Source organism: Rhinatrema bivittatum, chromosome 1, assembly GCF_901001135.1.
Source record: "Rhinatrema bivittatum chromosome 1, aRhiBiv1.1, whole genome shotgun sequence".
NCBI classification, from domain to species: domain Eukaryota; kingdom Metazoa; phylum Chordata; class Amphibia; order Gymnophiona; family Rhinatrematidae; genus Rhinatrema; species Rhinatrema bivittatum.
The window spans coordinates 293,638,955-293,663,899 of NC_042615.1; the positions used below are offsets into that span (position 1 = coordinate 293,638,955).

Here is a 24,945-nt window from a genome sequence, read left to right on the forward strand (position 1 = left end):
ATTCCTAATGATAGATAAATGTTAATTTCAAAAATGTATTATGTTCCCAGGTTTAAGAAAGGTAATCAAGGTTCTGATGACGGTGATATGGATATTTTGCAGGCAGAAAGCCCTAAGTTAACATCTTTTTTAGAGGCATCTGTTGATGATATACAAGCTAGAGCTACTTTAATAGTTGCCTTTACTTTAGAGCAAGATAAAAATTTAGTGCTCCAAAAATATTTTAAAAATAAAGATCTTTGTTTCTTTGGCCAAAAAGTTTGTTTTTCCCGATGTCTCTAGGAATACTCAACTCAGGAGGAAGCGGTTTCTGTGAGTTTTGGCCTTAGGGGCCACTTTCTTTTTCAAATTTCCTTGCAAATGATTAATAACATTTGTTTACGAGGGTTTTTACTGCTATAATTGTTTACATTTCTCTCCCAATTAGTGCAATGATAAATTGTACTTTTTTTTTTTCCTTTACCTCTTTTCTCTCCTTTTGATTAGCTTCCAGGTCTTTAATGTGGACTGGAATTATTGGAAATACTTTGTAATGAGTAGAAATGTCATTGTTTGAAGGTTTGGATATTTTTCCTTGTTCTCCTATTCGTTTGCTTTTTCTTTTTCATTGTGTGTAATGATTGTTAAGAATTTGATAAACTGCAAATTATAAAATAAAATAAAAACATAGCCTGCTACTGTTTCCCTGCTTTTTCATGTCCCTAATGACAAAGCTGTGGCTTTTACAGCATGGAAAATAATTGTAATGAGCTGTCAACTCCCACACAGCTGTTATTCTACAAAATAAAGCATTTTGCACAGTTCTTCTCAGGAGTTAGAAGGAAAGACCAGGCATCACGCATGAATGCTGGGTAGCTACAGGCCCTTCACCTCCACCCATTGAGTTGTGTTGTATAAACAACCATTAAAACATGGAAGTAATTAACATTTCAATATCCTGTACTGAAATCACAAACAAGGTTCTTTTACAGGTCCTCTCACTCACTCCTCAACTATGATAGTTTCTTACACACACAGACAGGTGACTCTTACGGCACATGCTATGTCCTGACTCTTTTATACGGCACTACACGGCTTTTGGCAGTATGAAATCTGTTTTCTCGCCTGCAGGCAGGACTCTTGACGTGGCTGGCACTTTCTGAGTGGAGATTTGCTTCTGTGGAGTGTTCTTCGGCACATGTGTCACTAGGGATCTGTAACGCACCAGAAATTCCAGGAAATAATTAGTCTGCTTGCAACCATTGATCATGCAATCAGATTTAGGGAGTACAAAAACCTGATTTATCATGACAGAAGAACTTAGCAGAAGTAATTATTCTAGTCCACAGGCAGAGCTGGTTTTCAGGATATCCGGGAGAGATACTGGCATATGTTTAGTTCAAGCGCTAAGTTAATTTTCGTATTACAGTTACTCTGAGAAAGACCTATCTAGGGGCCTTGAGGTCAGCACTTGAAAGCTGCAGAGTTACAAGGAATCTTGTCCAATATCACAGCATTTTTCAGCAGACAGCTACACAGTTCCTTTTTTCCAAATGTTAAACTTTTTCTACATGAATTACTACTGCCAAATAATTTGGGGCCTATGCACTATAACTTGCACTAAAAAAAAAGGTTTAGCATGCATGCCACTTAATGGGCAATGCACTAAGTATTTTTGCATGCCTGTTAATAAGCCACTGCTAGAGTGAATGCATAAAACTAGTGCACACTATACCTCCAGTGTTACATGTGCCCTCGGAATATGTGTTAAATGTTGGCATGCCTGCGATGCCAATATTTAATACCCATTCCCAGGGGAGTGTTAGATTTTGAGAACAATTTGCAAACTGCCCGCATAGCTGCAAAGTCTGTGGGCACTTTTTGCTTGCGGTCTTTGCACCAATTTTCAAAGAAAGCGTGTGCGTGGACTGTTACAGTGAAAACTGCCCAGAGAAAGGCGCTTGCAAGGATTTGAACCTGCTTTTTCCAACCAAAACCACATGCAATCATTTAAAAATCCAAACCTAGGTGCATTTTTCTTCCCATACTGGTCTTAGCCTTTGTCTTTCTCTCAGGGGAATTTTTTTTTTCTGACATTTATCCATTTGGAAGAAAAAGGTAGCATGCATTATGGCCACAATCCCTGTATTGCTTTTTATTTTTAAATCTTCTTCAGATTACAGTGTATATTGTATTCATTTTTTTGGATGTATCATGCTCTTGTTAGCCCAGTAATGAGGGTCAGCAGCAAGATGGAAATGTTGCTCCTGTTGAGAGTTGCTAAATGGCTAAAAACTTATTTTGCCTCTTAGTCAATCCCATTGCAAAAGATCACCCTGTTATATTGAAGCCATGCTTAGGGGTAATTCTCCAAGTTTCTTCTGGGGGTAAAGTACTGCTTTACCTGAATAAATGTCCCTTTAGAAAATTGTAGAACCGATCTATACACACAATTACGCACACACTCACATTTTTATCTGCATAGGGGAGAGGCGTTCCAGGGAGGGGAGTCTGGGTGGCTTTGGGTCCTATGCACAGACTTTCTGATTTTAAAAGGCATGCACATAAATTGTCTTGGCCAGAACTGCATGCATGCAATAGTAGGTGACATTGTGCGTGCATAGTCTTGCCAGGATAATTTTCAAAGCAGATTTATGCATGTAGGCCTGCTTTGAAACTTGGTATAGTTTATGTGCTTAGCTGCCGCATGAACTTCAAATAGGTGTGGCTGAACAGCAGACATGACAGCAAGACGTCCCAGGGCCGAGCGCCGACACGCGCGATGGCCTGTTGGTGACATCGAGGCAGGCCGGGTTGGGAAACCCGAACCCCCCCCCCAACTTCTTATAGGAGGGTATGCTGAGGGGGAGGGGAAGAGTGACGCGCAATGTGCACTCGACCCCTAACCCCTTCGAGCACGGTGACATCATCGGCCAGGGACGGGCACCCAGCGATGACATTGCCAGAGCGATTTAAAGAGCTGGCGCACGCTTGCCGGCCCCTTTTCCTCTCCCCGGCTGGCGCGATTTGCACGGCACGCCACGATCATCCAGACCTGGACACGTGGAGACCCCCCGGACATGCGGCGACCTGCGATACAGAGCAGAGCACAGCAGAGGAGAGGACATGGCGATCCCAGGCCGCCATCACAGTGAACTGCAAGTAACAAACAAGCCTTGGAGGGGCTTCAAAAGGAAAGTAGCAACAGGGATAGGGGAGGGCTTTTTTTTTTATAGGGGAGAGGGAGCTAGGCTCGGCAGCCTTTTGGCTGCTCACTATTTCAGCTCCTGGGCTTTTTGGCTGCTTACTAATTCAGCTCCCAGCTTCTTAACAAGCCTAAGAGGAGCTTAAAACCAAAAAAAAAAAAAATTTTCTTTTTGCTCTTCCCCTCCTCCCAGCTCCACCTTTAGACGCAGGCAGCGCAATCACGGCTGCACCCCCCAGCGAGATAGAAACACAGGTGCGCCGAAGAGCCGTGGCAGGGGCACCCAAAAGAATAAGAAGTACAAAACCAAAAGAACCAGCACTGCGTACAAAAGCAATAGACACAACGCAGCCGGAGGCACCTCATGATCACATCGTGGGATGGCTAGAGAACCAGATCCCGGCTATGTCTCCACCCCCCAGCCCCACCCCCACCACCTCCGATGCCTGTGCAGATGCCTCATGACGTGATGACGTGCCACCATGGCCCCCATGATATGCCCAATATACCCACCGCCAATGCGCCCCAGACCATGAACATCAGATTCCTAGGCGATGGCCCAGGCACTAGAAGAGAGCTCCCTTGCGATGGACCAAGTCCAGGCAACTAACCTGCAGCCATTACTTCCCACATAGAATGCTGCATGGCCAGGACCAGCATTCAGTCCAGTCCCTCAGGGCCCGTACTGGCCCCCAATGCAACATTGCAATACGAACACGGATTACTCCAGACAGATCATGCTGCGCCAAACAGGCGCATGGGTCTCGAACCCATATTTTACTAACATGCCATACATGGCGGCGCCACAACAATGGCCAATGTGGCCAGGACAATTTTATTTCCAGGGACAACCATCTCAGCTGCCGGCCGAACGAACACCTGGCACAAAAGACTCTCCAGCTGACACTGAGCGGCCATCTAGCCTCGCAGCAGTTCCATTTACATGCAACCAAGAAACAATCCATATCCCACCTGCGGCCCCACCAAGTCTTGAACAAGACTCCCATCAATGACCAAGTACAACGCCGCACCTTTGCAAGACATGGGAGTCCGTCCAGGTGAGTATGATTGCGCAGGCACGGGTAAAACAGCAGCCGGCACGCACAAAAAATCGCTGACAGAGAAGGGCGAGAATAGTAAAAAAGGGGACAAGCAGAAGAATAAATGTAAGAGGAGGACCCGATCAGTGTTTACCTCCAGTGGCTCCTTATCCGATTCCTTGCCATCAGAGGCATCATCCGACTAGGAACAAAGAAGCAATCATACAGAGGACACCTCTAGTGGGCCCCCTGTGCTGATGTCCTTGTCTCAGCTATGGGTGAGCGTTCCCTGATCACTCAGGAAAAAGTTAAAAAAAAGCACATACATCAACATATTCAGAATTATGGAAGGACGAAGGCAAGGAGGAAGCAAGAAAATAAATCATAAGCAAGACAAGACACCCAACGTGAACAAGCCAGTTCCAAGAAACATCATTAATTGGACAAGGGCCTTCATGCGAATGATGAGTGTCATTGGACAGCACGATCCGGCACAATATGGGCCCATGTTGTTATGCAGATACAAAATTGGAAGCGTATCATGAGTATGATGGCTTGGCTAAATTACAATGAGTTGTTCCGGGAAAAAATGGAAGAGAACCATCATATGTCATGGGGAATGCAAGACGTCAGTTTATGGCTGCAGCAGATGAAAAGTAAAGCTGTGGACGCCGGAGTCAGCAATCAGACAGCCAAGGGAGTACATCAAACAACATTGTCAGCACACGTCAACATCAGTGCTCCAAGCAATGGCACCTGTTGGCGATTTAACAAAGCGTCTTGTACATTCCAAGAATGTAAGTTTAAGCACGCCTGCTCCATATGCCTAGCCCTGCACCCAGCTACAAAATGCCCAAAGTGAAGCAACGAAGGGAATAATGGTAGAACCAAATGAGGACAATTGCATGACTTTAGTGCCAACCTCTACAAATTTGGAGGCCATGCGGCCTTAGCTCAGCATATACCTGAAGAAAAAAGCAGCAAAAAATTACTAGAAGGTTTCCTATATGGTTTCAATATACCATTTCAGGGAAATATAGAAGGAACCCAAAATGCGGCCAGATCCAGGATTGTAAACATGAAGAACTGGTACAGCAAAAAATAGAATCTGAATTAACAATTGGCAGAATCGCTGGACCATTTGATTCTCCACCTTTCAAAAAAATGCAGATCTCGCCACTAGTCGTTATTCCAAAAAAAGGAGCCGGAAAAGTATTGTTTAATACAAAATCTGTCTTTCCCACATGGATACTCTGTGAACAACCATTTGCCAGTGGAAGAATGCGCAGTGCAATACGCATCATTCAACAGCACCATCACCATCCTTTGACAATATGGTAAAGGTGCCCTAATGGCCAAGACAGACATCAAGTCCGCATTCCAGCTGCTTCCTGTCAATCCTAATAGTTTCCTACCAGTCAGGAACTCCTTCAGCGATCGGTAGCCCCGGCTACATGGAAGGCATACTGCAGATCATACAAGGTGGTATTCAAATTTGTAAAAGAATGCGGTTGGGATAGTGGACCAGTAGACAAAGGACTAATGGAAGATTACATTGCTTGGACCAAAGATAGTGGAAAATCTCGGGCTGCTGTGGTGAAACAGTTAGCCGGTTTTGCTTTCTTTTCGAAGGCTCAAGATTAGGGTGATACCAACAAAGGGTTTTTGGCTAGGAAGTTGCTCTAAGGCTGGGTCAGAAAGTTAGAGCCTGCTAGAGACACAAGATGCCCAATAACACATGACTTGCTCAACCAGTTATGGCAGATATTACCGTCTATATGTGACAACTAATTTGAAAACAAACTTTTCCGCGCCACATTCTCTTTGGCCTTTTTTGGTGTAATGTGCATTAGTGAGCTGGTGGCCGCCACTAAAAATGATAAGAGCCTTATTGATGGAAAACATCAAACTACATACCGATTATATCCAGATAACCATAAAAGTCCAAAACAGACCAAACTGCACGAGGTTGCACGATGCGCCTAAAATGCATGCCATCACAGATCACCTGTCTTATGCAAAACTTGCTAAATTTCTTAGCTTTGCAAAATGTTGGCGGCAAATTCCTATTGATCCATGCTAATCATACGCCCCTTACAGTATACCAATTTTCGGCTGTTTTAGACAGAGCATTGGCCGCCACAGGGTGGAACACCAAAGAATTCGGAACCCACTCCTTTAGGATAGGAGCAACCACCAGCACGGTGCAGGCAAGGATGCACATTGAAGCCATTCAGAGAATTGGTAGGTAGAGATCCAACAATGTATACTTGTACATTAGGACTGAGCATGCATGAAATCGTCGGTTCAGTGTGCTGCGGCAGTCAAAAAAGCAAACAGAATGTTGGGAATTATTAGAAAGGGAATGGTGAATAAAACGGAAAATGTCATAATGCCTCTGTATCGCTCCATGGTGAGACCGTACCTTGAATACTGTGTACAATTCTGGTCACCGCATCTCAAAAAAGATATAATTGCGATGGAGAAGGTACAGAGAAAAGCTACTAACAGTAGCGCAGTTAGTATAGCTGTGTTTAAAAAAGGATTGGATAGGTTCTTGGAGGAGAAGTCCATTACCTGCTATTAAGTTCACTTAGGGGCAGATTTTAAAAAGTTGCGCGAGCGCGTACTTTGTTCACACAGTCAACATGGATTTACCCAAGGGAAGTCTTGCCTAACAAACCTGCTTCATTTTTTTGAAGGGGTTAATAAACATGTGGATAAAGGTGAACAGGTAGATGTAGTGTATTTGGATTTTCAGAAGGCGTTTGACAAAGTCCCTCATGAGAGGCTTCTACGAAAACTAAAAAGTCATGGGATAGGAGGTGATGTCCTTTCGTGGATTACAAACTGGTTAAAAGACAGGAAACAGAGAGTAGGACTAAATGGTCAATTTTCTCAGTGGAAAAGGGTAAACAGTGGAGTGCCTCAGGGATCTGTACTTGGACCGGTGCTTTTCAATATATATATCAATGATCTGGAAAGGAATACGATGAGTGACGTTATCAAATTTGCAGATGATACAAAATTATTCAGAGTAGTTAAATCACAAGCAGACTGTGATACATTACAGGAGGACCTTGCAAGACTGGAAGATTGGGCATCCAAATGGCAGATGAAATTTAATGTGGACAAGTGCAAGGTGTTGCATATAGGGAAAAATAACCCTAGCTGTAGTTACACGATGTTAGGTTCCATATTAGGAGCTACCACCCAAGAAAGAGATCTAGGCGTCATAGTAGATAATACATTGAAATCGTCAGCTCAGTGTGCTGCAGCAGTCAAAAAAGCAAATAAAATGTTAGGAATTATTAGGAAGGGAATGGTTAATAAAACGGAAAATGTCATAATGCCTCTATATCGCTCCATGGTGAGACCACACCTTGAATACTGTGTACAATTCTGGTCGCCGTATCTCAAAAAAGATATAGTTGCAATGGAGAAGGTACAGAGAAGGGCAACCAAAATGATAAAGGGGATGGAACAGCTCCCCTATGAGGAAAGGCTGAAGAGGTTAGGGCTGTTCAGCTTGGAGAAGAGACGGCTGAGGGGGGATATCATAGAGGTCTTTAAGATCATGAGAGGTCTTGAACGAGTAGATGTGACTCGGTTATTTACACTTTCGAATAATAGAAGGACTAGGGGGCATTCCATGAAGTTAGCAAGTAGCACATTTAAGACTAATCGGAGAAAATTCTTTTTCACTCAACGCACAATAAATCTCTGGAATTTGTTGCCAGAGGATGTGGTTAGTGCAGTTAGTGTAGCTGGGTTCAAAAAAGGTTTGGATAAGTTCTTGGAAGAGAAGTCCATTAACTGCTATTAATCAAGTTTACTTAGGGAATAGTCACTGCTATTAATTGCATCAGTAGCATGGGATCTTCTAGGTGTTTGGGTAATTGCCAGGTTCTTGTGGCCTGGTTTGGCCTCTGTTGGAAACAGGATGCTGGGCTTGATGGACCCTTGGTCTGACCCAGCATGGCAATTTCTTATGTTCTTATGTTCTTATGTTTAAAATCATGAGAGGTCTAGAACGGTAGATGTGAATCGGTTTTTTACTCTTTCGGATAATAGAAAGACTAGGGGGCACTCCATCAAATTAGCATGTGGCACATTTAAAACTAATCAGAGAACGTTCTTTTTCACTCAACGCACAATTAAACTCTGGAATTTGTTGCCAGAAGATGTGGTTAGTGCAGTTAGTAAAGCTGTGTTTAAAAAAGGATTGGATAAGTTCTTGGAGGAGAAGTTCATTACCTGCTATTAATTAAGCTGACTTAGTTAATAACCTCCGCTATTACTAGCAATGGTAACATGGAATAGACTTAGTTTTTGGGTACTTGCCAGGTTCTTATGGCCTGGATTTCCACTATTGGAAACAGGATGCTGGGCTTGATGGACCCTTGGTCTGACCCAGTATGACATGTTCTTATGTGATAATATCCTATTTTCCTTCTTTAATCCCCCATATACAGAGTTGTCAATATGGCAGAGGCCTGTCTGGATCATTGGACATTCCTTTATTCACTGGACTGAAAGGAGAGCACTCACTCGATCGTATGGAGCTCGCCTGGGGTTGGCCACCTGGAAGGTGCGCATTATATGGTTAGGGGAAAGAGGCATGTCTTGGGATCAGCTCATTCCCCTGGCACAGCTCAAAAAGGACACGTTGGTCAAGCCCAGCGTAATCGTGATACATTTGGGCGGTAATGATATTGGGTCCACAACTTGCATATGGTTAATTCGCCGTATGAAGTCTAATTTGAGTGACTTAGCATTGATGTTTCCCAAGACATGCCTCATGTGGTTAGACATTATCCACCATTCAAAATGGAACGAAAGCACACTATGGAAACGGGGCCTAGAAAGATCAACAGACAAGTCGGTCTATGGGTATGTAAGCTCGGAGGTGTACAGATAAAGCACGAATGGGCCGATGAGACATGCGATAGCCTATACTGACAAGACCGAGTACACCTCTTGGAGATCGGATACGACCTTTTCAATAACAACATTCAAGAGGCCCTGAAAAAAAATGTTCTCATGAAGAAGGATGCAACTTTATGGTGGGGCATGAGGCAAATGTACTACCTCATGCCAGTGGCAGGTGCACAAGCCAGTAGGGTGACCTTGTGGACCCGGGTGGGGCCCCCTTGCTTGGAAATCACGAAGAGGGCAGGGCATAAGGGGCTGCCTTGCTAGGAAACATGGCTGGCAGCCCAGAAGAGGCACCGGTTTGGTATCAGGAGTGTATTTCCAGGGGCACCGGTTTTGGTGCCAGGAGTGTATTTGGCTCGCACCAGTGTTGATTAATCTTTTGCTAATAACAATAAAGCTGCGGCCTTCTTCAGCCACTCAATTTGGTATGTGTAATAATTGCTTTAAGTCATAGTGACATCCCGGGGGGGGGGGGGGGGGGCTTAAGTATAAGCAATTGAAGAGAGTGATCTCAGGGAAGGAGATTTGAAAAACTGGGAGCACATCTGTAATAAATAATATATGTTTGATACGTTCCCCAAAATGAAACAAGTGTATAGATAAGTGTAAAAACCAAAGCAAGATTAGGAATAACTCCAGCAGTGGGTTGGCTGATATTTTTAGATGAGCAGTATGGCATTTTTTTAAAAAATGTACGATTCAAGAAGAAATATCTAAAGATATTTTTATAGCTCAGACTCCACTTTCCTCAAATGTACTACAAAATGTTACAAAGGTAGTGACTTACTTTTCTTTTGCACACTGGATTTTCAGATATCCCATTCTCAGACGTGATGCCCGTGGCTTCTTCCAATGCTAAAATAAGCAGCAGAATACTCATATTACCAGGTGAAGCACATTATTATAGTCTGCACATGCCTAAATCTGCAAGAATGAAGCTATTGAAACCTCTGTTGCCCTTTTTGTGCTGATCAGCCTAAAGGAACAGGGAGGAGACATGCTGATCTTTGTGCTGCCCTGTTGTTTTCACTAGGTTATGGGAGATGAGCAAAAGCACATACTGAAAGAACAAACATCCTAAGCATATCCAAAACCAACATACTTTTCCTGACAAGTTGCTGTAGTGCTGCTATCATCCTGTACTATAAACAGATTAAGGTCACAGCAACTAGAAACCAAGCCTAAGTAAATGATATTTTCCATTATCCATTATATCTTCATAGCAGAATCTGCTCTGCAGCAATAAGGACCAATTCTTATGCTAATCTGTGGCTTCCAAAGGGCCCTGATTTCATGCCTTCTAATTGGTTATTGTAGCTTGAAACAAAGAACTCTTCCTCTGATGTCAGGGCTATAACTATTTCTCAGCTATACTTTCTTCTGTTCAATGTGGACCTAGATTTCTTGCTGTACAACTCAAATATGGTTTGAAATGTGGGTAGAGATGACCAACACCCTTGACATTTTTTATTGGAGGGGGAGGCCTGTTAGTGGTGAGCAATGAAAGAAATAATTACGCCTTTCTGATGGCACATTTCCCAGACTCCTTGGCAGAATGATTTACTCAATCATTAAAAAAAAAGTTTTTGTGAAATCTGCATTATATTCTATTTCTTCAGATGTAGAAATGGGCAAGCGTTTTTTGTTTTAACTGATTTTATATGTTGCACTTCACCTAGCCCTGTCTTGATATAGGCGAAAACTAAATAAATAAATAGTGCTAGTCACAGATGAGTTGGTTTGAATTTTGTGGGTGGATGTCTTCTTGATCCCTCTTTATATTGCAGAACGCGTTCTTCTGCAGCGAGTACCTTCAAGAAGTTCATCGATCCTCTCCACCACGTGCTGGGCATTTTCCATGGTAAAGCACATAGGTGGCTTGAATTTCAGAATGTTTCTATAGGGTCCATCAGCACTGAGGAGGATTCGCTGCTCCTTCAGTCTAGGAAAGAGAAATGACTGAAATGAGAAGCAACTAAGCTGTATATCAAAGGCACGCAATTTAACTGGTCTTAGCTGCACATATTATCATTTATCATGCTTCCTTGAGAATTGGTTGCAGTCCTACGAAAAACAGTAACCAATGCATGTATTCACATGTCTGGTATATATTTCAATAACAGGTGGCAAAAGAACCAAGGAGGATGAATCTGAGCTCCCTCCCACTTAGGACCAACTCAGAATGGTCCAAGCCCTAGCAGAAGTGGCATGTATGTTCCAACTGCACGACTTAACATCAAAACTTGCTCAGCAAATACTGACACGATGAAACCTTCCCCACTACTCAGGTTAGTGCTATGGCCAATTGGATTCTGGGAGTCAGAAACATGCTCAAAAGGATTTAGGGAGAAGGAGGACATCTCGAAAGAATTCATTGCAGTGTGTTGCAAAGGATTCTGGGTCAGTTTTTAACCACGGTGCTTGAAACATGTCAAACCAAAGGCCAAAGAAGAGGCTTGTTCCGTTAAACAAAACCTAAAAGCAAGACAAATTTTTGGAGGAGCCTAATTTTCAGGCCTGATTTGGATTTTGAAGCATCTGATTCCAGGAGAAAGTTGGTCAAGGAATGAAGTCAGATACAAGTGCATACTGAAGAAGAGGATACTTGCTTGTATATGATATGTTGAGCTTCCGCTGTGGCTGGTGTTCTTTTTTGTCTGTCCTTCACCAGATCAACACCAACAAACAAACCAACACCCCTATGGATAACAAAAAAAAAAGAAAGCTTAACCTTCAAACTCTTCTCTTCTGCAATGTAAAATGTACTTTTTCTCAGTGCTGCTGCTGCTCACAATGAGGCACTTGAGCTCCATTTAAACCAAACATTTTCAGCTACAGCAATATTGGAAATACTTTTATCTTGCTGAGCAAGGTTTTTCTCCACGTGGAAAAATAAAATACAGATGCCAGATGAACCCAAGTCATCGACAGGTGAAGCCAGTCCTGGTTTTGTGTCCTTGGCAGCACTGGATCTGTACTTATAACATCTATAAGGAAAACTGAGAAGTCCATCAATAAAACCCGGACTAGCTGGGACCTGTCCCTAACGACTAGAAGTCATCTGCTCGCTTTAGTGCCCTTTCCTGGGACTAATAATACAGTTATACTACAGTACAGGAGGATTCTTTCATTTTTATCTCATACCAGCAAATAGCAACATGCCAAAAATAGCAAAACTGAGGCCTTTTTTTTCGTCTTTCTGGAAGATTATTGGGAAAACATCTATTCCTGGAAACATTTTTTAAAAATAAAACCATAAAAGCCAATGGGAAGGGCTGGCCTAGTGGCTCAGTGGCACTGCCGTGCAGAAGATCCCTGGCCTGATCCCCAAACTGAGTTTTCTGCTCCCTGGCTCGTCTCGGGCTGGGTATGGTGGAGAGGCAGTGTTCACAGCCTGAGTGGGGGAGAGAGAGTCATGGTCATTGTGCAATGGTGATATCTGGTGGCTGGGTCCTGAAAAAGGTCTCTGGCACATGGGCCCTGGCTGAGGACTGTTACTGCAATAACTGGGCTAAAGTGAATTGGGAAGGGATATGAAACGGGGGGAAAAAAAAAAAATTCCCTGGGTAGTTGCAAATGAAGGCTCATGGCGCCAGACACCAGCCCTGGCCCTGACTGAGCTGGAAGCCCAAAGGAAAAACTACCAGGTTAAAAGAAACCCCCAGCAGAATATTACTTTTTTTGGCAGCTTTTTGTTGACCCCCAGTTCTCGCTCCCCAGAGGGCTGTTGTGTGCTCAGGGTTCCCCAGCTCAGGTAACGCTGGCTCGGGCCTAACAGGTAGAAGAGAGGCTTGGGCTCCCATGCTGGTGCCTTTCCCTAAGGGCTCTGCAGGGGAAAGTGGTCCTTCCTATTTCTCTATTTCTGCTGACTTTGGCTGCTGGAGCTCATTGCGTTCTGATACTTTATCTCTTAACATCACAGAGTCTCTGAGTTGCAACTGTAAATAGCCTTTCTCTCTTTCTCTCTCTCTCTCTCACCTATATCGCATACTGATTCTTTTTCTCTGATCAATTTCTATTTTGTTTTCCTTTTTTGAGAAAGTATTTCTATTTGTAGAGCTCTTGCAGTTTATTTTTACAAATTATTTTCACAAGGGGCTTCCAGGAGCCCCCTTCGACGTGTGGCTGCTCTAGAGCATTCAGAGGCCTTTGTAGATTTGGTTTGGAAGGGGCAGGGGGAGACACTGGCAGCTGGATCTGTAAAGCCATATTATTTCTTTATTTATTTTTGTATTTGCACAATTTCTATTCTGCTGATTCACAATTCTTAGCGGATAACAAACGTCCATACATAATAAAACAGCACGTAAGATGCCTAACCCGAGTGTGAAAAATGTACCCACATTCAGTTTTTTGTCCTTCACCTTAAGCATTTCCACAATGGGATAAGCTTCCCTCAAAAAAAAAACCAAACAAACATTCAAGCAATCTACAATTTACTTTTAGTGGCAGGGATGCTGGACCTTAGCCTTCATGAAAGATTTTAAGCTATTGGGCTTTATTGTGGCTTAAGTATTTATTAACATGTGTAAACTATTTGTTTTTGAAGTTTTGCATTTTTTATGTGATTTTGACTATTGTGCATCGCCTAGAGCGTGTAAGGGGTTAGATGGGAAATAAATCCAAAGGAAGAAAAAAAGAAGGCCCTCCCTTTTTCCTTCCAATTTTTTTTAACTAGCAAAAAGCTGCAAAACGTTTTCACATTCTTGTGGCAAGATTGTTCTCCTTAAAATCTGAATTTTACCAAATATCCCTGAAATGCAAATTAACTTTTGCCCTTTGCTTCCTGTTAGGATTTGCTAAACGAGCGGCCTACCTGACGTCCCCTATCAAGGGGTGCTTCTCTTTCTGCTCATGCAGCAGCTCCATCAGGTAATTTCCAACTTTTGTGGCATTGGCCCGGAGCTCTTCTTTCTCGATCACATCCAGCACGGCCAGCCCAATTGCGCAGGACACTGGGTTTCCTCCAAACTGAAAGCAAGCACGAGCAGAGAAACAGAATGATGCACCGGTGCACTTTGCTGATGTGCTGCTGCCGCGGGCACACAGCTGACCCCCACCTACCGCCACCCCAGCTCCTATTCTTAAACTACTGCTGCTGCTGCTGCTGCTGCGGGGGCCAGGGAAAAGAAAAAAAGGACTCTGTGCGTATGATTTGGGATCGATGGGTTGTGGGAGAGTGTGATCGAGAGACAAGCCGTGTGTGTGTGTGTGCGCACGGTGGAGTAGATCCCACTGTACTGTCTGGTATTTGTTTGTGACAGTAAGCTAGATGTGTGGGTATATGTGTGACAGGCTGGGTATGACAAATGGTGCAACTTCCTCCATTTATGCAGCAGTCAAAACTTGAGATAACTAGAGGGCTGTGAGTGCAGCCTAACATATTGTGGCATGAGATAGCGAGGCTGCTATGAATACATTATTTTTAGCTTTCCCGGCTGCCATGAGGAGCCTGCCATGCCCACTGCTAATTAGAAAGCTAAAACTGCATTGGAACTGCACCAGTCCTGCACTAAACCCAAACAATTGACTGCTCATACTCATAAAAATACAAACTCTAGTTATATTTATCATTAGAAAATGGCTAGGGCAGATTCTATCATGGTATACATTGCTGAAATCCAATATTTCTCCCTCTCCAGATTTCGTAAAATGTTCTACGCCATCCTATAAGTTTAATACCTCATTTAATACATGTACTGTTTATTTATGGTGTGATTGGTAACTAGGGATGTGCACAGCAAAAATTGTGTTTGCTTTTTTATGCCATTTTGTTGGGGTACTTTTAGTTTTTTTAAGTTTCATTTTTTTGTTTGTGTGCTCTGATTTTGGTTTCAGAAAGTAGTGCATGCTATTTGCAAAACGTGTGGGCCACCTGAATATGGTGCAAACTATTTGCAAATGGCAAACACTATTTTCTGAAACCAAAAAGAAGACCCTGTGGTCTCCAGAGACCCCCTGTCGGCGTCCCATCCCCACTGATCCTGGTGGTGGCCATTTCCCCCCAAAAGGGAGGAGACGTTCATAGATGGGGGAAGTAAAATAATGCCCATGGATTTAATTTTCCATGGAAAAAGTGCCCACACGAAAAGCAGTTGCAAATGCCCACAAGTTTTTACCTGGGGCAATTTTCAAAGGGAAAGAAGCTTGTGTTTTCCCTTTGAGAACTGGTGCAAAGCCCATGGGGTAAACGTATCCATGGACTTTGCATCCATGTGGGGTCTTTGAAAGCCGCCCTCTAAATCTGTAGAAAATAGTGACGCTCTCCCTAACAGATGAACCAATCAATGAGTAAATGGTGTGGAGAAAGAGGCAGTTTCCGGATAGTCAGTATCGCCTTATCCATTGCTTCAGCTCTCTGATTTTTTAGAATGTAAACCTTGCTCAATCCACGGGGAAAAAAAATCTGCAAAGCAAATAGGGTGAGGGAATGCTTTAAAACATAACTACCTTCCCTGTCAGCTTCTAAGTGTGAAGAGTCACCTCCATTTCCTCAGCCTTCGTATGGGACACCAAAGATGCTAGAGCTAAAAAAACACTACCTGCTCTGAGACGCAAATATGAAAAAGCTCAAATATAAGAAGAAGTCTGAGAAAAAAATGGGAGCACTTTTTATAAGCGATTATTTTTTAATGAGTTAAAATCCGGAGGCATCGCAGAATCTGTTTTGATTGAAGTTGCTAACTTACGGTATTGAAATACTCCATCCCAGAGGCTCCGAAAGCCTCAGCAATTTCTCTCGTTGTCACGACACAAGACATTGGGTGGCCATTGCCGATGGGCTTCCCCATGGTGACGATATCCGGCACGAAATCTTCTCCCTGAAGCTGGAAGCTCCAGAAGTGCTTCCCGACACGGCCAAAGCCGACCTGGACCTCGTCAGCTATGAACACACCTCCTGCATTCCGGACATACCTGAAAGCGAAAGGAACAGTCTGACACCAAAAACGCACGGGGAAGAAGGGAGCCCAGCAACCGCCTCCAACGCTAATAAGATAAGGAGTACAGTTTCCTGAAAGTTACAACTTGTACATGACCAGAAATAACATTTTGCTTTCCCACGGTTTTCCTCCACCCACCCACCCTCCCCCAGCCATGTATTATTTTGCTTGGTTGGTTTTAAAGCTCAATGTTACTTTTGAAACTAATTGCTTCAGTTGTGATGATGAAGTCAACTATAGTCAACTGCACAATTCAGAACAAAACTCTTTCTTTTTATCCTGCTTCACAAAGGAACAGACAGCTTATGAGCTTGGTCCGTATGTGTGTGTGCCTTTTCCTAATAAATTTGGGTGTCTGTCCTATCCACACAATGAATTTTCAGGACATCAGGAGGACATAAGGACTCTGGCAGAGGTGGGGGTTTCCTTTGGATCCATGCATATATATATATATATGAACCACACAGGCACACATGCGTGCGTTCCAGAAATAGGCTCCTTCAGTACTGGGTGGGACTTCTTGCTTTTTACATCAGACGTTCTATCAGATTTAAACCCCTTTATGAATTAAGAAGGACAGCTAATCAATTAAGTAACCTAGAACTGAAGACTATGATTTGATTTCTTAACAATGCACAATCCAAGTACATACTCTGCCACTTTCTGGAAATAGCCGACGGGTGGAATTACTTGCCCTCCGCAACTCTGCATGGATTCGGCAATAAAAGCAGCAATCTACACAAAAGAAGAGGACATCAGAACAGTGCTCCTCCGGGTACTCTTTTCTGCCGAGGACTTCCCCCCTCCATACACATTCATGAGCAGCTGCAGGTGTGCAGGGATTGTCAAAATCAGTTTTACCCCACATCTGAATTTCTCCAAGGAAACTGACAAAGCTTATTTATAAGAAATAAAAAAAAAAAAATGGAGCCATTCTATGAGCAATGAATACAACCAGAGTTGAAGCCGAATATCAAATCAGCCACCACAACTTTTCTTAGATAAGTGTTCACCGGTTAATTGGCTCGTTTTCGCATGCAACCATGTCTGGATGGTAGGCATCTTAAGCCCCATCCTCTAGAAGTCCTGATGTATTCAGTCCTGCTTTCTTGTGGACTGAAGCCCTGTTCTAGACATAGCGAGCCAGAGAACAAGTGTAGGAGGGCTATAGCAAGGGCCTCACCTTGAGCCTTCACTACTACTAATGTGCCACATCCAGCCATCCAGTACTGAAAATACACAGAAAAAAAATATTCCCCTAAAATCATGGTTTTTCTCTCCCCCCCCCCCTCGAAATTTGTCCATAAAACTGATTTTGATAACACTTAAACAGCACCTGACTTTGACATGCTTCAAATGACAATCGTTCACTGCTGCAGCTGAGAGATTGTCATCTGAGGACTGACAAGTGGTTTATAACAGTTTTACCTTTCACAAAGAAAAACCGAAAGAAGGATTGTACCAGCGGAGTACTGCCTGTTGTTGGAAAGGGGTGGAAGAATGATTATTGAAAAGTACATAGGTCAAAGGCAGGGAAGGTTTGACACAGCCGAACTGCAAGCTTACATTTTGAGGTTTTTTTTTCACCATTACAGACATCTATGGGACCCAGGCCATAGCGTCAGTCCCCGCAGACTGCCGGCCTGAATCTGCTACTGAACTGACTGCCTCCCGCACAGCTCGTGCAGCCCCTGCCTCAGCACCAGCAGGTCCATGGGAGCTGGGCGGCGCGCTTCTCTTCCCGGACACAATGCTGAGCGGTAATGCCCGCGTGCACCCTCCACTCGGAGAGGCGCACCATGGCATAACAGTACGAGCCTGAGAGAAGTAAACCGTCACCAAAACCTAAGGTAAGCAAAGAATGGGGGAAAAAAAAGGAAAGGAAAAAAAAAACTATCCATTAGATAAAAGGTTAATCAATGAAACGAAAAAAAACCAAAAAACGAAACAGGTCACTGATTCATGTAATTCGCCGCACTAAATGACAACTGTTTTGACGGGCACAGAAGACTAAACATGTCACTTTGTCACAAATCCTGAAATATTAAAACGTAAAGGGCGCCTTTATTCTTAGCAGCTTGCGTGTGGGTTTTTACGTTGGAGCTCGTCTGCCAAAGCTGGAAGACTGAAAATTCATCTCAGAAGGGAAGGTCAGCAATAGGCAGCGGGAGATTTAGGGCCCAACGCACTAAGGCTTTTCTGCCCTTCCGTGTCTATAGAGGGAAAAAAAAACCTTTAGTGAATCAGGCTCTTGGAATAATGTTTCTTTTCCTGTGTTATTATTATTATTACTTTTTTTTTAACTAAAAATGTCTTCCTTCATTTTTTGCATGGTGCTTCAGATTTTAAAATAAAGGTAAGTCATCAAGGATTTCAAGTTATGTTCTAAATGCTTAGCATGGCGGACTTTAAACTTTAGGCCCTCAGTCAGTCAAGGGCACAAAAAAATCAGCATTTAGGTTTGATTCCCGGCTTAGGTCTTCCATTCCCTGGGTTGGCCTGGGCTGGGGATGCTGCAGAGGCAGCTTTCACAGCCCCCGAGGAGGAGGAAATCACAGTTATCATGCAGTGGCGATCCCTCGTGGCCAAATATGGGGCCCGTGATTTCAGGGCTCTGGGAAAGAGCCCTGGTGCATGGTCCCTGGCTGAGAACCGTCACTGCCATGACTGGATTAAAGTATGTCGGGAAGGGATATAAAATAGTGAGGGCTGGCAGGGCAGGGGGGAAAGAGCTGCATTCAATGCTATACCGGTAACTGGTTCACCTTCAAATCTAAGCTCTAAATGCTGTGCCACAGATGGCTCACAGTAGCCACAATGGTGGTCAGGTGAGGCCGTATAGGCCTCCGGGACTAGGCTTGCAAATTACTGGGTTAGAAACAAAAAGAGAACATCGCCCATGTCAATAACACACACACAGGGTCCAGCGTGCCGAAAACTTTAATCTAGTTCATGACTACTTCCAGGCTCCTTCATAAACGGAGCCTGCAATTAACCGTAGTTCATGTGCAGAGACGCAGAGAGGAGCTTGGTTATCTCAGTGCTCTCGCCGTGCTCCAGCCACTGTGATGCATACTGCTGGCTTCCTTCCTCTTGCTTCACTGTGCAAGGACAAAGCGAACACGTGCTGCGCTGAGGCTGCTGGCACTACAATGTGTTCCTCTGCACTGGTTTTCATGCCATCAGACAACCATGTCGCCGGCATGTGCCTTCTCTATGGAACTGGGTTGCAAAAGATGCAATTTTACGATTTTGAAAATGACCCTTGGTTTATCAACCTCATAGCAGGCGAAATAAGCAGGCACATGCTTAGGGAAAAAAAAAATCATGAGAGCTTTCCTTTAATATTCTGAAAATGAATTCTTGTTTTTTTGCCTTCATCTATGCATTTAAAGGAATAAAGCAAAATAAATGATGGGCACACATCGGAGAAAACAGATTTACTGCACTGAAGCTCTGCTTGTGGAGAAGCATTTCCTCAACCGCTCTGGTGACCTCCCTCGCCCACCTCACAGCCAGTCGGGTTTTCAGGCTCGTCATGATGAATGTGCACGGGATGACTATGCAAAGGCCTCCCTCCAGTGTATGCACGTTTATCTCACTTATATTCATTGTGAATATCCTGAAAACTCAACTTGATGTGGGGTGACCAGGATGGTTTTGGGAACTGCTGGCGCTCTGCTTTCCTTTCTTTCCTGCTAGCCCATGGATTTTCCGTGGCTATGGTCATTAATCTTGCAACTTCTCCCATTCTGCCGCTCCCCATACAAACCTTGCAATCTTTCTTGTGAGCCTCCTGAATTATGTTCCTCACTTCCTCCGCATAAGCAGCGGCGGGGTCCGGATGGTCCTCTCTGTATTTCCCTCTGTAGATATCTGGGGAAGGAGCCTGCGCACAATGACAGCAAGCGTCGTTTAAATAATGCACTGCACCAACACCCAAGGCTGCTTGAGAATGAAAGGAGTCAAATCCTGAACCTTTTCGTATTTCCCTTCGTCATACATTTTGCAGACGGCGCAATAAGCTGTTATCTCCGGATGTCAGTTTCTTTGCAATATCTCGTGTTACTTTTTTTTTTTTTTTAATTGCTTTCACTTATTCCATCAACTTCCGCAGTGCAGTGACTTTTGATGCACAAGTGAAAGGCAGCAGTCAAGCTTCTCGGGGGAGTTAAGCAAACCGGTTCTCAGCTGAGCCGAAAGGCATGAAAGAAGAAACCCTTGTGACAAGTACATGAAGAAATACTCACCACGTGCACGTACTCCTTCTTGGCATCCTTCCCTAACTGAACAAATTTATACGGGCTGATGTCAATCAGAGAAGATACATGACCATGGTAAGCACTGAAATAACAGAGAATGAACCATTAAAAATAGCATTACTCTTGCCACCATGTCAGTCACACAGGAGCTTAATACATGAAAAAACATATTCATATGATGCTAATGGAGAAAAAAATATAAAATACATATAAATATAGAGAGCGAGAGAGAGAGAGAAGTATTTTCACAAAATTCCATCTGAGTTAGCACTAATTTCTATGGGTTAGCGTGTGTCCAATACATATCCATGCACTTTTCTACAAAATTCTAGAAACGAATTGTTCTTCAGAAATTACCCAACTTGTTCTATTTACTATACGTGTGTGTGTGTGTGTGTGTGTTATTGAGGAGTAAGATAATGTAAAGGTTATCACAAAACCATTAACCAGCTAATGACGAAGTAACTAAGTAATCCTCTGACTATTCCAAGTAATGGTCACATTTTGCAGCACGTCACTATATCTGCATGTCCACGTTTAATGCCACTTTAAAAAGCTAAATTTTAATTCAAGATTTTATAAATCGAATAGTGCACTCTCCAGATTCTGCTGCCGCGACGGAACATATTATGGGAAAAGTGAGGAATTTGGATAAGGTGTAGACTGGATATTATTCACCAGATTTTTTAGTTCCCGCTCACATAATCCAGTTCCTCACATGATCTGTTACACTTTCCGGGAACTGAAGAAACTTGGCCTTTGCCTCTCAATGCATCTGAGCCATCTCTGTATATACCTTTACACTTGCTGACCCTATCAGGTTATCCCCTATCGAAAATAAAGGGAAGCACTTCCATAGTGACAGGCTTGCAAACTTGGATGGCAGGAAGATCAAGAGACATTTGCTTTAGTAGTTAAACCCCAGAGAAAGAAACAGTAAAGCAGCTCTGTTAGCCTGAGAAAGAAATTCATTGATTAACATATGCTTAACACATTTATGACTTTGTCTGTGTCTGTGATGAATGTCTGTCTTATTTTATGATGTATAAAATTTTATGTACCCTGCCCCCAACCTTGGAAGGGTGCAGGAAATAAATACTTTTTAAATAAATAAATAAACATGGCTGAACTAACTAATAAAGAAGCTTTCAGGTATTGTAGTTGCTTAAGAATATCTTAAATCATGCAGTAAAGGCAATATAATTCTGTTTGTGTGTGCTATGTTTAAATATTCATTTGTGTTATGTTGAATTATTTATAATGGCAACAATAGAGCATTTACCTTAATGTGGATCTGACCGTTCAGTTCATAGATTCCGCCCTAAATAATATTATGTAACTTGTTAGCTATAATTATATCCATGATGCAGGACTTACTTGTCGAGGGTTATTACATCTTGGCGGCCAGTGTAATGTCGAGCAAGGCGCAAGGCAAGGTCATTGGCTTCAGACCTACAGAATAGTTCAATTCTCAAATTTATAAACTGCCTTTCCATTAAGCTCAAAGTGGAAATGCAAACCATAAAACATTGAAAAATAGCATAAAATCTAAAACCTTCAAATAATAATAATAAGCTAGGAAATTAGGGTACCTATGTCTATAATGCGATTTACAAACTAGCACATTTATTTTCACCATCAAAAGGATCATTACAGAAAAAAAAAGCAAAGTTGTATTAAGCTGCAAGTGGAAGAGAATGGACTTTGCATGGCATCTTATCCAACAGACAGACCTTGGTATGTGTTAGGAGTTGTTTCTGCCCTTTTAGCACTGCTATAAAATTCACTGACCCAGTGAGTTTTGCAGAAAACAAAAACATGAGACTGCACTAGTTCTTGAAGTCCACCCACCATTATTATGAGAAGGTCCTCAGTATTAAGAAACCTTGCTGGCAATTTCATGAACTGCCATGGAGAAAATCCCCCAGTTTGATCCCCAAATCAAGTCTTCGACTCCTCAGGCCAGCTGGGGCTGAAGATGCCTGGAAGTAGCATCCACAGCCCTAGAGAGGGAGGGAATCATGCTGTTTGTGTAATGGTGATTCCTAATAGCCTGTGATGGCAGGGATCCAGAAGGATCTCTGGTGCATGGCCCCCTGGCTGAGGTCTCTTTCTGCAATGACCAGGCTAGGTATGTTGGAAGGGGGGGGGGGGGACGAGAATATAGAAAAATAGGGGAGAAGTACCCGATAGTTGTGAATGAAGGCTCAGGGTATCATAGCCCAGCCCTGACGCTGATCAAGCTGGAAGGACAAAGGAATAGGAGCAAACCACCTAGTCAAAAAGAAAACAAGCCATGCAGGCAGGATCTCTTCCTGGAGAACTAACAACATTTTCTGTTTTGGGCCTTGCGGTATTTGCTTGCTCTAGTTCTGTTTCTTTTGCATGACTGATACAGAACTGCGTTTTCTTTGTTTGCTCAAGCCAAGAAATCAGAGCAATATTTTCAGTGCTTCTGTCAGTTCTTTTTTTTCCTAACAGATATTACACATGAATGAAAATACTGTAGCACAGCGGCCTAGAGTCCCTTCACAGACACAAACAACATTTCCAAAATTGATGTTCTTAGCAGGCTTAACATGACAGATCTGACTTTCCACTGGGGTATTTTCTTCTGAAGTCTTGCTTTAAAAAGACATACAGTGATTGTTACAGAGCCCTAAGCTAAGCGTGAAAGGTTGTGCAATTTTTTTCAAGGAATTATTTGGGAAGCCTCAACAACACTGCCAAAGAAAGAAAAGAAAGAACGAGTAAGTCATAAACTTACCCCGAGTTCACAAAATAGCAGACTGAAAGCCCGTCGGGCAAAGTGTCTGTGAGTCGCTTGGCGTACTGGACAAGATTGTCATGCAGGAATCGGGAGTTTGTATTCAAGAGTTCCATCTGTTTCACAGCAGCCTTGGTCACTTCTGGGTGAGCATGGCCAACTGAAGAACAAATAATTTCTCTTTAATAGAAACAATGAATGTTACTGAACGACATGGAAGTGAGACACTTTGACAGCTATTCTGTCTGCAAAGAAGAGAAATGACTCATAACCTTTCTGTTAAAAAAGAATTAACACTATCTTTCATGAACCAACTGCTAAATTTTGAAACTACCAGCAGGCCTAATACAAATTGTACAAAGTACTTTTTCGCTCTGTGCACAATCAATCAGAAAATATTTTTTACAATGCATGATCACGCCAGAGGAAGTGATCAAGGTGATTAGCACTGTGGGATTTAAAAGAGGTTTGGACACGTTCCTGGAGGAAAAGTCCACAAACAGTTATTAGCCAGGTGAACTTGGGAAGTCCATCGTTGTCCCTGGGAGGGAATAACATGAAGTGGGATCTACTTTTTGGGATCTGCTGGGTATATGTGACCCCGCTTGGCCTCTGTCATAGACAGGACGATGGGCTCAGCATGGCATATCTTATATTCTTATTGCTAAAGCTTGAAGCGTACACATTGCTGCAATTAAATTGTGAATGATATGGTCAGAATGTATTTGCTACTTGTGAAGGAGCATACATAAGAAAACCCCAGAATACCTTAAAGGATCTGATCCAGAGATCTGTCTGGTCCACCTTAAGCCTCAGACAAAAGGGAATTATGGTCTGGGTGGAGCCTGCTGGGAAGGTGTATTTCTAGCTGGGCCCAGGAAGAAATAGGAAGCCCTGGAGAAAGAAGGATCATGGAGAAGGCCTAGATCAAGAAACTGTAAGTGTTCTAATACTTCTCTGTTTACAAACACTAAAGTAAACAGAGCTGTTTCTTTTTTATTGTATAGAAATAAAAGTGCATAGAAAACAAAGCAGAGCCTAGCCTGTGTCTGTTCTCTGGCCATTCTGACTGCATGCAGTGCCACATATGGAGTCAGTTCAAGAATCTCTGAACTAAGCTTGCACAGCCAGAAACCCACGCCAAAAAGAGGAAGAATTTTTGTTTTCTTTTCTTTCCTGGTTCCTGTGGCCCAGTGACAGCAGTTGCCAGGAAAGGGACTTAAAACAGACCAAGGTAAATAGCTCCTCCTGGAGACAGGGACTTAATAGAAAGTCAGTGCTGACACTGCTGAACAGGCAGGATTTTTTTTTTCTTTTTCTGTAAGAAGATTTGAGTTGCTTTCTGGGTGTTCCAGAACTGCACAGAGCCTTGCAAGAAATATTTGTGGTACCACAGCCGGTAGGCTAATATGGAGCAGTACAGGCCCTCACTGAGGGGAAGCATAAAACTTGGGAGGCGGTACACACCCTGACGGAGCAGATTGGCCAGCAGCTGGCGGTGAGCAACCAGCAAACAATACTGAATCAGTTGACACAAACACTGCAAACCACAATGACACAGGCCTGGCCTCCGTCTCCTGTTCTCTTTAAATTGAAGACAGGGGAGAGCCCAGATATCTTCCTGAACAACTTTGAAAGGACTGCCCACCTGACAGGTAGGCCAGAAGCCAACTGTAACAAGTACCTGGCAAATTTGCTCACTTGCAAAATCTAAGCGGCCTTTCAAGTAATTAATTCAGATGGAAGGGCCACCTCTGCAGAAGTGAGGACTGCTATGCTGAAAATAAATCTATAGCAACAGTTCCAAAGGGGC

At 43.1% G+C, this 24,945-nt stretch overlaps 1 protein-coding gene and 1 long non-coding RNA gene across 4 annotated transcripts in view; one reads left to right on the top strand and one right to left on the bottom strand.

Moving 5' to 3' along the window:
* Positions 1–372: 372 nt before the first annotated feature.
* The window catches only part of ETNPPL (ethanolamine-phosphate phospho-lyase), a 37,953-nt gene continuing 13,380 nt past the window's right edge, over positions 373–24,945 (bottom strand). Inside the window, exons 3-13 of the mRNA XM_029596498.1 lie at positions 23,133–23,292; positions 21,743–21,817; positions 20,354–20,447; positions 19,876–19,992; positions 16,756–16,838; positions 15,852–16,077; positions 13,979–14,133; positions 11,772–11,861; positions 10,974–11,104; positions 9,950–10,017; positions 373–1,193 (exon numbers count right to left, since the gene is read on the bottom strand). Coding sequence (XP_029452358.1) covers positions 1,041–1,193; positions 9,950–10,017; positions 10,974–11,104; positions 11,772–11,861; positions 13,979–14,133; positions 15,852–16,077; positions 16,756–16,838; positions 19,876–19,992; positions 20,354–20,447; positions 21,743–21,817; positions 23,133–23,292 — 1,352 coding nt within the window. The 3' untranslated portion in view covers positions 373–1,040. The remainder of the gene's footprint in view (positions 1,194–9,949; positions 10,018–10,973; positions 11,105–11,771; positions 11,862–13,978; positions 14,134–15,851; positions 16,078–16,755; positions 16,839–19,875; positions 19,993–20,353; positions 20,448–21,742; positions 21,818–23,132; positions 23,293–24,945) is intronic.
* LOC115088340 overlaps positions 20,239–24,945 on the top strand; it is a 55,232-nt gene continuing 50,525 nt past the window's right edge. For 2 of the 3 annotated variants that reach the window (XR_003855757.1, XR_003855755.1), the window contains exon 1: positions 23,749–24,069. This is a non-coding gene — a long non-coding RNA (uncharacterized LOC115088340). Of the gene's footprint in view, positions 20,441–23,748; positions 24,070–24,945 lie in introns of those variants that run through there. The other variant, XR_003855756.1, reaches the window with a different exon arrangement.